The sequence below is a fragment of the Ornithorhynchus anatinus genome, chromosome 16, assembly GCF_004115215.2.
Source record: "Ornithorhynchus anatinus isolate Pmale09 chromosome 16, mOrnAna1.pri.v4, whole genome shotgun sequence".
NCBI classification, from domain to species: domain Eukaryota; kingdom Metazoa; phylum Chordata; class Mammalia; order Monotremata; family Ornithorhynchidae; genus Ornithorhynchus; species Ornithorhynchus anatinus.
In genome coordinates this window covers 43330337-43344716 of record NC_041743.1, presented here as the reverse complement: position 1 = coordinate 43344716, position 14380 = coordinate 43330337, and the positions used below count along the sequence as shown (strand labels likewise).

Sequence of the window (14380 nt, the reverse complement as noted above, 5' to 3'; positions counted from 1 at the left end):
TTGAGAGCTTACTATGTGCAGAGCATTGCATTAAGTGAATTGTATTAGAGAAGCAGTGTGGTTCAGTGGAAAGAGCCCGGGCTTTGGAGTCGGAGGTCATGAGTTCGAATCCCAGCTCTGCCACTTGTCAGCTGTGTGACTGTGGGCAAGTCACTTAACTTCTCTGTGCCTCAGTTCCCTCATCTGTAAAATGGGGGTGAAGACTGTGAGCCCCGCGTGGGACAACCTGATTCCCCTGTGTCTACCCCAGCGCTTAGAACAGTGCTCTGCACATAGTAAGCGCTTAACAAATACCAACATAATAATAAGTGCTTGGGAGCTTACAATACAACAGAATAAGCTGGCACGTTCCTTGCCCATAACAAGTTTATAGCCTTCATTAGTGCAACTTTTTTTTCCCCTTGGTATTTGTTAAATGCTAATTATGCCTCACCACTGTTCTAAGCACTGAGGTAGATATAAGCTTAATCAGGTTGGACACAGTCCATGTCCCACAAGGGGCTCACAGTCTTCATCCCCATTTTCCAGATTAACTGTGGCACAGAGAAGTGAAGTGACTTGCCCTAGGTCTCAGAGCAGACAAGCGGAGGAGCCAGGTTTAGAAACCACGTCCTCCTGACTCCCAGGCCTGTGCACTATCCACTAGACCATGTCACTTCCTACTACTATTTAAAAGATCTTCTCAATCCTCCCTCCATTCATACTCTAACTATTCAAGGCAAAGGACCCAATGAGCTACAATGAGTGTAGATTCAACCCCTGGGGCTGAAATGGACAGTGGCTGGAACCCTGGATTAAGTGTTCAGTCAATCACTGGTATTTACTGAGCACTTTTGTGTGCAAAGCATTGTCCAATACAACAGAGTTGGCAGACACGTCCCCTGCCCACAAGGAGTTTACAGTCTCGGGAAATCAAATTTGGGCCCTGCCACTAGTGAGCCCAAGGACTTGGGGAGGGAAGGGAAAATGGGGAAGGGGAAAAACAGTGGGAAAGGGGGAGGGAGAGAAAAATCAGCTTCCCTCTCAGGTTACCCCTCCTCCCTGATTTCTTCTTGGGGATGCTCATAATGGAGGTGTGGATGATTAAGGACTTTTCCGTCACAATGTGGCAGGATCTTGGGCCGGCCACAAAGTTTCAGAACCGAGACGCAGCGTGTCCTAATAGAGCCCGGGCCTGGGAGTCAGAAGGACCCGGGTTCTAATCTTAGCTCTGCCACTTGTCTGCTGTGTGAGCTCAGTTGCCTCATCTGTAAAATGGGGATTAAGACTGTGAGACCCATGTGGGACAGAGACTGTGTCCAACTTGATTAGCATGTAGCTACCCCAGCTCTTACAACAGTGCCAGGCATATAGTAAATTCTTAACAAATACCATTTAAAAAAAATTCAAAATCCTGATATTATGACCTCCTCAAATCCATAAATGGGCTTTCAATGTTCATGCTAAAAAATCAGCTCCCCCAGTACCCGGGTTTGTGAACTGCAAACTTTCTTGGCTTGAGCTACCTACATGTTCAGAAAGTGCTGGCAGAGAAAAAACTCCAGTGATCTGGTCGGCAGGGGCAAAGTTCGAACTTGCTTTTACCTAATGGGGGTGGGCGAGCGGAAAGAGCACCGGCCTGGAAGTCAGAGGACTTCGGTTTTAATCCCAGCTTTGGCCACTAGCCTGCTGCAAGACATTGGGCAAGTCCCAATTTCTCCAGGCCTCAGTTTCCTCATCTGTACAGTGGGGATTCAACAACCATTCTCCCTCCCTCTTAGACTGTTGAACCCTATGGGGGACAAGGTCTGTGAGCCACCTGATTATCTTGGATCCTCCCCCCAGTGCTTGGTGTAGGGCTTGGCGCAGAGTATGCACTTAAATACCATAATGATTATTACGGCAACAAAACCAAGACTAATAATAATGGTACTTGTTAAGTGCTTACTATATGCCAAGCACTGTTCTAAGCACTGGGGTAAATACAAGTTAATCAGGTTGGACACAGTCCCTGACCCACATGGGGCTCACACTCATAATTTCCATTTTACGTATGAGGTAACAGGCCCAGAGAAGTTAAGTGACTTGCCCAAGGTCACATAGCAGATATGTGGCAGAGCCAGGATTAGAATGCAGGTCCTTCTGACTCCCATGCCCATGCTCTATCCACTAAGCCACGCTGCTTCCGACCGACCTGGCTGATCGCATATATCTATTGCTAATGGTGGGCTGAAGGAAAAATGAAATCCTGCAACCAAGAGAACCTGTTGACCACTGTAAGATCCCACTGGTCCAGACAGCAGCAATTTAGAGCCAACGTTTTAGTGCTGGCCAACTCATGGGGACTATTATGTGTACTTAGCTCAGCACTCTTAAAGCCCTCTGGCCTCTTATAAATTACTCTATAAATTAGCCAAGTTCCAGTCTGTGATCACATAAGTTAATCATTCCAAGCAATCCAAACTTTTACACTGGCCCATTTTTACGTCACTTAGGAGCACACAGGTTACTTTTCACCATTTCTGCTACCGAGGGATGGGTATATCAGTTAATCCTATTTATTGAACACTTACCGTGTGCAGGGCACTGTACTAACTGCTTAGGAGAGGACAACAGAACAGAGTTGGTAGATACGTTCCCTGCCCACAGTGAGCTCATGGTCTAGAGGGGGTGGGGTACATGACAGTCGGTGGATAGAGCCAAGGCAAGAGAAGCAACGTGGTCTAGTGCTCCAGAACTGGGAGTCAGAAGGACCCGGGTTCTAATTCTGACTCTGCCACTTTGTTGTATGACCTTGGGCAAGTCACTCACTTTTCTGGGCCCCAGTTACCTCAACTGTAAAATGAGGATTGAGACTGTGAGCCCTATGTGAGACAAGGACTGTGTCTAATCTGATTAGCTTGTATCCACCCCAGTGCTTAGTACATAGTAAGCACTTAACAAATACCATTAAAAAGAAAGAGAGAGAAACTAGATGCACTAGCTTCCCGGCCGGTTTACTCTGGCTCCCTACACAAAGAGAAATTTCCCAAGAACATTTTAGCTTTCCCAAACAGGGATGAGATTTTTGACCCTCCCCCCCATCCCAAGGGACTAAGCCTTACAGGGCAAAAGACAGCTCTTCCTCGGCCATGCTTCCAACCCATACTTGTGCCAACATCAACGAAAGAAACTGAGTCAGCGGGTGGGGCAACGACCCATTCCAAATGATGCAGCTCGACGGGAGAGAACTGGTCCCAAACGCTCACTCCCAGTCTTCCCAGAAGAGAGGTCCCATTATGCGGAGAATGCCAAGGGCATGGTGAAACTGCCTTGGGGTGAGAATTTCTTGCAGGGAGGGGCGGGATGTGGCCGCCGTTCAACTCTGCTTAAGTAAAGGGATGTCAGGACCACTGTAGAAGGAGCCACAAACCTGGCCAGGGCAGCCCACCAAGCCTCAGTATGCAGATGCTTGTTCTACCCGCTTTTTGGCTTCAGTCAGTCAGTCATTCGGTCGATGGTATTTATTGAGTGCTTACTTTGTGCAGAGCACTGAGAAGCAGCATGCCGTAGCGGACAGAGCAGGGCCTGGGAGTCAGAAGGGTTCTAATCCCAACTCTGCCACTTGCCTGCTGTGTGATCCTGGGTAAGTCATTTCACTTTTTGGTTCCTTGGTTACCTCCTCTGCAAAATGAATACTGAGACTGTGAGCCCTCTGTGGGACAGGGACCATGTCCAACTCGATTTGCTTGTAACCCCCCCAGAACTAAGTTAAGTGCCTGGCGCTTAATAATAATTGTGGTATTTGTTATTATTATTACTAAGTGCTTGGAAGAGGACAACAAGCCCACAGAACAACAAGCTTACACTTTAGAGGAGGATTCTAGATCAATGGTACTTATTGAATGCTTACTGTGTGCAGAGCACTGTACTAATCAATCATATTTGAGCACTCTATTAAGTGCTTGGGCCAGTACGCTACATCAGAGTTGGTAGAAGTTCCCTGCCCACAATGAGCTTACAGTCTGGAGGGGGAGAAAGATATTACTAGGAATAAATTACAGATACACTGTAGGGCTGAGGGAGGCGTGAATATCTAAGAGCTTGGGACATCCAATTTGTTGTTCAGGTAAATGTTCAGATAGACATGTTACCTGCCCACAACGAGCTGAGTGTGTAGAGGGGCAGAAAGACATTAAGAGAAATAATTTACACTATGTAATTTATAGCTATATACATAAGTGAAGCAGCACAGCCTAGTGGATAAAGCACAGTCCTGAGAGTCAGAAGGGCCCGGGTTCTAATCCCAGCTCTGCCACTTTTCTGTCACTTAACTTGGGCAAGTCACTTAACTTCTCTGGGCCTCAGTTCGTTCATCTGCAAAATGGGGATTATGACGGTAAATTCCATGTGGGACATGGACTGGGTCCAACCTATTTACTTTGGATCTATCCCAGGGCTTAGTACCTGGTCTTAATAAATACCATAAAAAAGTGCTGTGGGGCAAATAAATACCATAAAAAAGTGCTGAGGGGCAAACGCCCGAAGGACACACAACCAAGTGCATAGACAACACGGAAGGTGGGGGAAGAGAGAAAGAGGGCTTAATTGGGGAAGGCCTTCTGGAGGAAATGTGATTTTAATAAGGTTTTGAAGGCGGGGGAGGGCTAGTTTGGCATATATGGAGGAAGAGGGAGCTCCAGGCCAGAGAGTTAAGAATAAATTATATTAAAGTAAATTAAGTAAATTAGTTAAGAATTAATGTTATAGATTTTCCAAATGGCCTAAATACTGACTGGAAAAGCAGTATATGGACAAGTCAGTGATAAAAGTCCAGTATGATTCAGAAAAGCAGTGAAATTTTGGACAGCAGATCATATGTCAAGTCACCCTACCAAGTGTTTGACAGAGCAAGAGAAGCAAGATGCCCGGCCTCTGCCCTCAAGAAGCTTAAAGTTTAGTTAGTTCATTCAATCGTATTTATTGAGCGCTTACCGTGTGCAGAGCACTGTACTAAGAGCTTGGGAGAGTACAAGCAGGCAAAAATATTTATCTGTAGTGGAAGCTGGAAGAAGTACAAGAATAAAGTATGAGGCAGTAGAAACACATCAGGCCAAAACAGCTGAACAACAAATTGAATGTCCTTATAAACACCTAATAGGGAAGCAACGTGGCCTAGAGGAAAGAGCCCAGGCCTGGGAATCGGAGGACCTGGGTTCTAATCTGGGATCCACCACTTTTCTGCTGTGTGATTTTGGGCAAATCACTTCACTTCTCTATGCCTCAGTTCCTTCATCTGTAAAATGGGGATTCACAACCTGTTCTCTCTCCTAGATTGTGAGCTCCAGGAGGAACAGGGACTGTGTTTTATCTACCCCAGTGCTTAGAATGCTAAGACACAAAAGTGCTTAATACCATAATTATTCAAGAAATTAAAATGAAAATATCTACAGAAATGTAGCACCAAAGAGTTTTGTTTTTTCTTTAATCTGACTCCCTTGAGAGAGAGAGAGGGGAAGAAAATCCTTAGGTTGGACAGTGCAGCAAAATAGGCTGGGCAATGAGCTTACTTTGTGATAAGGCTTCTGTACAGTAAGGATATCTTCCAAGAGTAGGGCACGGCAGAAGCTTGGGGGAAAAATTCCAAAACCAAGAGCCAGGCACCAGAAGTGGCATAACTTTTGTTGCATTGTACTCACCTAAGCGCTTAGTACAGTGTTCCACACACAGTAAGCGCTCCAAAAATACGACTGATTGAAACTTACAAAGCACTCTGATATTCATTCAATTATATTTATTGAGCCCTTACTGTGTACAGAGCACTGTATTAAGCGCTTGATACATATTCCCGAGGGACAGGAACCACGACTAGCCTGTGTATTCTTTCCTAGTGCTTAATACAGTGCTCTTCACTCTGGAAGTGCTCACTAAGCACTACTGCACTCTGGAAGAGTGGTTTAAAGGGGCCAGGCAACTGGTACTTTTTCTCACTATGGGTGTGATCTTAACAGGTATTTAAACTAAGTGGGCACAAGGCGTGTACAGGAATTGAATTCCCAGTGTACAGTCTCAAATTCGCTGTGGGCACGGAATGTGTCTACCAACTCTGTTGTATTCTCCCAAGCGCCTAATAATTATAATAAATAATAATCATGATATTTGTTAAGAACTTACTGTGTGCCTGGCACCGTACTAAGCACTGGGGTGGCTACAAGCAAATCGGGTTAGTCGCAGTCCCTGTCCCATGGGGGGCTCACAGTCTCAATCCCCATTTGGCAGACGAGGTGATTGAGCTCAGAGAAGTGAAGTGACTTGCCCAAGATCACACAGTAGACAAGTGGCAGAGTGGGATTAGAACTCATGATCTTCTGCCTCCTGGACCCGTGCTCTATCCACTACGCCACGCTGCTTCTCAGTGCTCTGCGCACAGTGAGCACTCAAATACCACTGATCAAACAAATGATTGTTGCCTTTCAAGTCAGACCCAAGACAATAGCCTGGCATTTTATTAAAATGTTCAGAGCAGAGGCTTTGGGCCTAAGTCCTGTCAGCTTGCTTTGGTGTTGGGCCCAATTCCAACTGAGGTTAAATTCTGTCTACAGTTTCAATTGAATGCTCAGTCCTAATTTCCGCCCCTACGCTGCCAGAGAAATACCACGCCAGTTGTTAAACAGTTGCTGTGTCCAATTTCACATAAGGCAGGGATGAAGGAGGAGTGGGGGAAAAAGGCAGGGAAGCAATCTTTGACCCTCCAGGACCAATGACAAATGAAAAACCAGAATAATAAACAGTTAAGAGAGACAAGGGGGCGATAACAAAGGCTAAATATGGCGGCACAACGTGGGTCAGTCCTTTACATGCTCATAATGTGGCAGGGACTGTGGATTCTACATCGGTCTTTCCTTTCACACGTACACTCCTGGGTGAACTTCACAGTCTGGGGAGTCTTTGAACGTGAAGGTTACCAAACTATACACAATAAACAAAACCAGAACAATTAAGAAAAGAAATAGGGCTCGAATGACGTCTGGGCCTTCTCTCCATACCAAAGAAGCCAACTTTTGCCTCCTACTACGCATCTTTACTTGAATGTCATTTTCCATTCGGCACGTGCATAAATTCACCCTGTCTCCCTCTCCTTCTGTGGAATCGCCTTAGAATAATCCAGGAAAGCTATGAAAGTAGATCTCTTATCAATAATAAATGCATGTGGAAATGCTAGAAATTATCACTAGAAAGCAGAGGAAACTTGACACATTATCTGCACCTTATCGATACTTTGGGATGAAGAATTAAGATGCCTTGAGAACCAATACTTGTCCCAAAACACAGACTGAGGCAGCCTATCATTAACGGTAACAGACAAATGGGTTTTTTTGCAACCGTGAACACTGCTAAACCACCTACAGCATAAGAGAAAGCTACTTGGAAAGTCTGAATTGTTCTTGAAGCATTTAAATACTGCCACAAATCAATGTTGGATATGAAATCGTGTTTACCGAACAAAGTGGCCAATATGACTCAGGGCACCAGAACAACAATACTAAATCTGTAAATTGCCCTATAAACTGTGACTGCTTGTGATTTAAAACGTTTATCTTAAAAGGCTCATCCACCAAACACAGACATCTGAAGAAAGGGCAATTTTGCTCTTTGAAAGCAGGGACTTTTACTAAATCCACTGTATTGTCCCGGGTGCTTAGGGTCCAGTGCTCTGTACGCAGTAGATGCCCAATAAATCGTATTGATCGATCGGTGAATTTGAACTGACAACTTTGAGAACCAGACCAGATCGATGCCTCCAACCCTTTCAACCTGCAAAGGAACAGGATGATCTCTCAATCTCCGTATTTAAAGTCTATCTGGCTGATCTGTGGAGATAGGTCACTTGTACAGAAGCAGCATGGCGTAGTGGATAGAGCACGGGCCTGGGAGTCAGAAGGACATGGGTTCTAACCCCAGCTCCGCCACTTGTCTATGTGACCTTGGGCAAGTCACTTCACTTCTCTGGGCCTCAGTTCCCTCATCTGCAAAATGGGGATTGAGACTGTGAGCCCCATGTGGGGCAGGGACTGTGTCCAACTCGATTTCCTTGTAGCCACCCCAGTACTTAGTAGAGTGCCTGGCATAGAGTAGGCACTTAAATACCATAATTATTAGGTTGTGGAGGGAGAGGTAAGTCAGAGCCCCCTCTATACTGTACAAGAATAATAACAAATCAAATAATACAGTTATTTATTAAATGCTTACTCTGCGCCAAGCACTGAACTAAGCACTGGGGTAGAGCCAAGATCATCAAATCGAACCCAGTCCCTGTTCCACATGAAGCTCACACTTCATGTGTGAAAGGAAAATCATGTGAAAATCATGGAGAAGCAGCGTGGTTCAGTGGAAAGAGCACGGACTTTGGAATCAGGGCTCATGAGTTCGAATCCCAGCTCTGCCACTTGTCGGCTGTGTGACTGTGGCCAAGTCACTTAACTTCTCTGTGCCTCAGTTCCCTCATCTGTAAAATGGGGATTAAGACTGTGAGCCCCACGTGGGACAACCTGATTCCCCTATGTCTACCCCAGCGCTTAGAACAGTGCTCGGCACATAGTAAGCGCTTAACAAATACCAACATTATTATTATTATTATTATTATGTGAAAGGAAAATCAGGTATTTAATCCCCATTTTAGAGATGAGGAAACTGAGGCACAGGGAAATTAAGTGACTTGCCCAAGGTCACAGAACTGGCAACCTCAGGATTAGAACCAAGGTCCTCCGACTCCCGGGCCCACGCCCTTTCCAACAGGATACCCCGTGTCTTTAAAAATCCTTAATTGGTTCAATCCCATTTGTCTGATCTCTCCATTTTCTAAACACCATTTTCTTTGATCAGCCTCTAAATGGCTTTTATCTGCCTAACTTGTACAGCTATAAAATGATTAATGACCTTCATTTATATGCTCTCCAGTGGTGAAGTTCAATGCTTTTATTATTAGAAGTTTGGAATCATGGCTCACCCCTTTTTAAACAAGAAATTTTGTTTTCATAACTAATTTATTTTTAACAAGAATGTGCATTTTCATCCAAATTCTTTAGACATATACTGTAGTGAAAAAAGAGAACCGAGGGCAAGAGATTGGGGTTAAGTCTTCAGGAGACAAAAAAAAAAAATGAGCAGCTCCAGACCGTAAGCTCCTATGGGGCAGGAAACAGGTCTATCAAATCTGGTACATTGGACTCTCCCAAGAGCTTAGCAAAGTGAACTGCACACACTAAGCGCTCAGGAAGTAAAATACAAAAGATTTGGTAGCCACGTTCCCTGCCCTCAAGGAGCGCTTTCCCCCAGCTACCTTCCACTTCTGCAATGTCCATGTATGGATCTGTGACCTTTGCTCATTTGATTTTTGTCCCACCCTCAACCCCACAGCATTCTCTAAATAAGTATGAAATATATATTACAAATTATTTATTTATATTAAAGTCTGTCTCACCTCCGGCCAGACCATAAGCTAATTGTGGGCAGGGAATTTTTCTACTAACTCTGTGGTACTGTACTCTCCCAAGCATTTAGTACAGTGCTCTGCACACAATAAGCACTCAATAAATACCACTGATTGAGCGATTTCCTAGTGATCTGCTCTAAATTTCCCAAAGAGTCGGCCACGCTCGATGTTCAAGATCCCTAAGAATTGGATACTTTAGACTTCCTTCTCCTGTTCCTTTCCTAGAATTGCTCAGTTTGGGGCTTGGTGAGGTGTTTAATTTCCCTGTTCAAGCTCATCAGTTCAAAATATTTTTCCCTAACCGGAGCCCTTCCTCTGTAAATTTCACCTTTACAAATGTCAGCCGTACTCTTCTCCCACCAAGCACATCACTGACACGCCACCCCAAATGACTCCGCTGGCAAATTAAAGCCTGCAATTCCTATCAATTTCCATGGTTTCCCCCATGGTTTTCAAGGCTGGCGTCACCTCCATGCATGAAATGAAAATACAGGCTTGAGTTTTCCTCAGGGTACAGCACAGAACACACCAAAACTTTCCAGGTAGGCGGCGACATTCACCATTATGTTCCTGTGATATAATTTGGTGTCCATCTCTCCCACTGGACTGTAAGCTCCACATTTGGATCGAGTCACTTGAGTGAGTTGTTTGGGTATTTTCTAAATCAATACCCATCAATGGTACTTATTTTTGTTTAGTTTTTTATGGTATTTGTTCATTGAGGGCTATTTAGGGCTTACTGGGTGCAAAGCACTGCAGTAAACTCTTGCGAGAGAACAAAAGAAATAAAGTAGGTAGACAAGAGTGCTGTCCACACGGAGTTTACAGTCGACCGGGGAGAGAGATATGAAAATAAATTACAGATGGATACATACGTAAGTGCTGTGGAGGGAGCTGGGGTGAACAGCCAAGTGCTTAAGGGGTTCGTTCATTCATTCATTTGTATTTATTGAACGCTTGCTGTGTGCACAGCACTGTACTAAGCACTTGGGAGAGTACAGTACAACAATAAATCGACATATTCCCTGCCCACAGTGAGCTGCATAGGTAGATGGTGCAAAACGGAGGCCAAAAATGGAAGTAAGGACTTAGGGAAGGCCTCTTGGAAGAGATATTTTAGGAGGGCTTCAAAGAGAGGGAGAAGTCAGGGTCTGTCAGATATGAAGGGAATTAATCCCCATTTTACAGATGAGGTAACTGAGGCACAGAGAAGTTAAGTGACTTGCCCACAGTCACACAGCTGACAAGTGGCAGAGCTGGGATTCGAACTCATGACCGACTCCAAAGCCTGTGCTCTTTCCACTGAGCCACGCTGCACTCCGCCTGCCTGTATCCACCCCGTCGTTCAATATAGTGTCCGGCGCATAGTACGCGCTTAATGAATACCACAGTTATGATTATTACACATTTTAATGTCGATGTTTTTGATTGTTCAATTTTAATTTTCACCCCTGTTTGGGCCTGCCTGCCCTCTTTCGGCAAACTGTGAGCCCTTTGTGGGGCAAGGACCGGGTTATAATGAACTCTCCTGAATTTACCCCCGTTTTTACTATAATACTGTGTCCACTGTAAGCACTTGGTACTATCATCATTATTAATCAAAATACCAGTAGCAGCTATGGCTAATCCTGAAATCTGGGGCAGGGTTTCCCAATTTTTGACTGGCAGAATGAATCAGGAAATCTCTAACAGTTCAGACTGCCTTACCAACAAACCAAGAGGTCCCTTGTTCCTCCTTACCTGCTGAAAAAAAAAAGTAAGAAAAGGCTAGGAACGAGGGGATGCGTGATGCGGTGCTCTGGGACAAAACGTTATTAGCAAATATTGACGAGTCCGGGAGCGCTTTCTGGGTCTGTGCCGAACCTCAGAAATAGCTTCACTTCCTGACATCTCAAAGTCGAATCACTCCTCTCGCAGTTCTCCCCGTTCCAGGCTAGAAACACCCTTTCCTGCAGATAGTTTTGACTAGTCCTTGGTGCTTGGATCCACCCCAGCGCTCTGTACACTGCCTGGCACATAGCAAGAGCTTAACAAATACCATAATGATTAGTCAAGAATCCCCCAATTCCCTATTTTCTATGGACCGCACCTTTAAGAATCCTCCAGCCTTCTGCACTTTCTTGAGAAAACCATGATTTGCCTTGCGGTTTTCCCTTCGGAAAGATGCCCCGGTAATTCTTCTCTCCATTCCCATAAAGTAATTACTTTATCTAGTGGTTTAGAAAGGGCTCAGGGATTGGTCTGTACAGGAAATGCTGAATACATAAAAAAGATAGTTATTAACGTTAAGTTTCAGGCCCTTGCCAGCACCGTACTTACTCACTGCAAGTTCGGTCAGATACTCCCTCTGCCTCCAATAACCATAAAATACCTGACAGCCAAATCATCCCGAGAAAGCGATATTTTTTTTCCTCAGCTTGACCGGTCTTTATCCTGAACGGACTGCTCCCCCTTCTCCCCCTGCCCCAAAGGCAGTTATTTCAAAACACATCCCATCCAGGCCAAGCATTTATTCAAATTCAGAAAAAAATAAACTTTAGTCTTCCACTCCCCTCTCAAAAGCTTCCTGGCAGAATAATTAAACCCTGCGACGCTACCGCTGCGGCTCCGGTGACAATCAGCCTCTATTCCTTCACTGCATTCAAAACCAGCTCGGGACCAGGACACAAAATAAGGCCCGCTCCCTGGGGAATTTCGCTTACCCAAGATGAGTTTGTATCCTTTTCGGATTTTTCCTCTTTCCACCCCACTTTCTCCCCTCCCGACAAATGGGAAACCCAATCTTTCCGGCATCAGCTAGCTACCGGGGAGCACGGCTCAAGTGTTGCATCATGCAAAGACTGCTGGACACTCGGAGAAACCGCCAAACCATATGGTTGGGGGAAAAGAGAAACATCCCCTTCCCTCAGATGAAGGGGTTTCAAAGAGATCGGGGCGGATTTTAGTCGACTGATGCTTCGGAGGCCGTAATCTCTTTGTTGGGTGGGGAGGTGTCCATCGACTCTGCTGCACTGTCCTCTCCCCAGCGCTTAGTACAGCGTTCTGCAGACGGTAAACGCTCAGTAAGTACCACAGATTGATGGGGAGTAAAATCCTTAGGAAGGGAGCAGTAGGGAATTTGGGCATCCCCCAAATTCGACCCTCTTTCGTTCATAAAGGGCTCCAATCATTCAGAAACCCACTGATTCTGCCCCTTTTTGCTTCCTGACAGTTTCGACTCCCGTTCGCCCCGAAGCTGGGGCAGAAAGTACTTTTCGAGAGAGTTTTCGGAGAATTGGAAAGAGAACTTAAATACTGTCCTGCTCTGTGTCCAACCCGATTTGCTCGTACTCACCCCAGCGCTCAGTACAGTGCCTGGCACACAGGGAGCGCTTAACAAATACTACAATTATTATTATTACTATTCAATGGGTATTGAATATTATTGGCAGGGAACCTCGCAAGCGCTCAGTCGACAGCGCTGATTAATAGTCCAGGATTGGCTTGTATCCATCCCAGCGCTTAGTACAGTGCTTGGCACACAATATGCGTTTAACAAATGCTATAGTTATTATTAATGATAAGAATAATTTGGGCCCCTTAGGGCCTTCCGACTCTGTCTTGCCCTCTCCCAAGCGCCTAGCCCAGTGTTCTGCACACAGGAAGCGCTCAATCAATAGCTCTGATTAAGAGTCCCGGTTCGCTTCAGCGTGGCTCAGTGGAAAGAGCCCGGGCTTGGGAGTCAGAGGTCGTGGGTTCTAATCCCGGCTCTGCCACTTGTCTGCTGTGTGACCCTGGGCAAGTCACTTCACTTCTCTGTGCCTCAGTTACCTCATCTGTAAAAATGGGGATAAAAAAAAAATGTGAGCCCCATGTGGGACAATCTGATTCCCCTGTGTCTACCCCAGCGCTTAGAACAGTGCTCTGTACATAGTAAGCGCTTGACAAATACCATAATTATTATTATTTAACCCCAGCGCTTAGTACAGTGCCTGGCACACAGTAAGCGCTTAACAAATACTACAATTACCGTTATTATTATCCATAACAATACGTGTGAGCTCTTTATGGGCAGGAAACGCTGCCTCCCGACTCTGTCGTGGTGCCCTCTCCTAAGCGCTTAGCCCAGCGCTCTGCACCCAGGAAGCGCTCAATCAATAGCCCTGATTAATAGTCCCGGTTGGCTTGCATCCACCCCAGCGCTTAGCCCAGCGCTCTGCACCCAGGGAGCGCTCAATCAATAGCCCTGATTAATAGTCCCGGTGGACTTGCCTCTCCCCCAGCGCTCAGTCCAGTGCCTGGCACCTAGTAAGCGCTCAACAGATGCCATCATCGTTCTCATTATTAGTCGGCGGCTCCCGAGACAAAGGGGGCGGGGAGGGAAGACTCGGGAGGCGGGAGGGGGAGAAGCGTTTAGTATAGCGCTCTGCACGTGGCGGGGCGCTCAGCCAATAGCGCTGGCGACGCTGCGAGCGCCCCGGGGGTCCCACGAGGTCCGGGGGGTGCAGGGGGAGAAGCTCACCTTGACGAAGAGCTCGATGAGGGGCTCTTTGTCCTCCTCCTTCAGCCCGTTCACCGGCATCGACAGCGCCATGGCTGCGCTAAGGGCTGTGCTAAGGGCTGCGCTGGGGGCTCCGGCTGCAGGCTGAGCTGGGCGGCGGCGGCAGGAGCAGGAGGAGGAGGAAAGAAGAGGAAAAAGCAGGGAGAGGGAGGAGGAGGAGGAGGAGGAGGGGGAGGCCGGTTGCAGCAGCTGCAGCGGCCGGTCCCGGGTCTGGGCAGGGGGCGGGTCTCGCGCCAAGCCGCGCCGCGCCGCGCCTCTTAGGTCCCGGGAGGAGAGGCTCCGCCCCCTAGAGGCCGCGCCCAGAAGCCCATCGTGGTCGGCCCCTCGGGCGGGGCCGGAGGAGGGGCGGGGCCTGGACGGAGCTCCGACCTATCACCGGCCTCGACTGC

General features: G+C 46.6%; 1 protein-coding gene across 2 annotated transcripts in view; it reads right to left on the bottom strand.

The window, feature by feature from the left end:
* CLIC4 (chloride intracellular channel 4) overlaps positions 1-14179 on the bottom strand; it is a 60531-nt gene extending 46352 nt beyond the window's left edge. Inside the window, exon 1 of one of the 2 annotated variants that reach the window (XM_029080788.2) lies at positions 13953-14179. In XM_029080788.2, coding sequence (XP_028936621.1) covers positions 13953-14024 — 72 coding nt within the window. In that variant the 5' untranslated portion in view covers positions 14025-14179. Of the gene's footprint in view, positions 1-11540; positions 11655-13952 lie in introns of those variants that run through there. The other variant, XM_029080787.1, reaches the window with a different exon arrangement.
* Between the last annotated feature and the right edge of the window lie 201 nt (positions 14180-14380).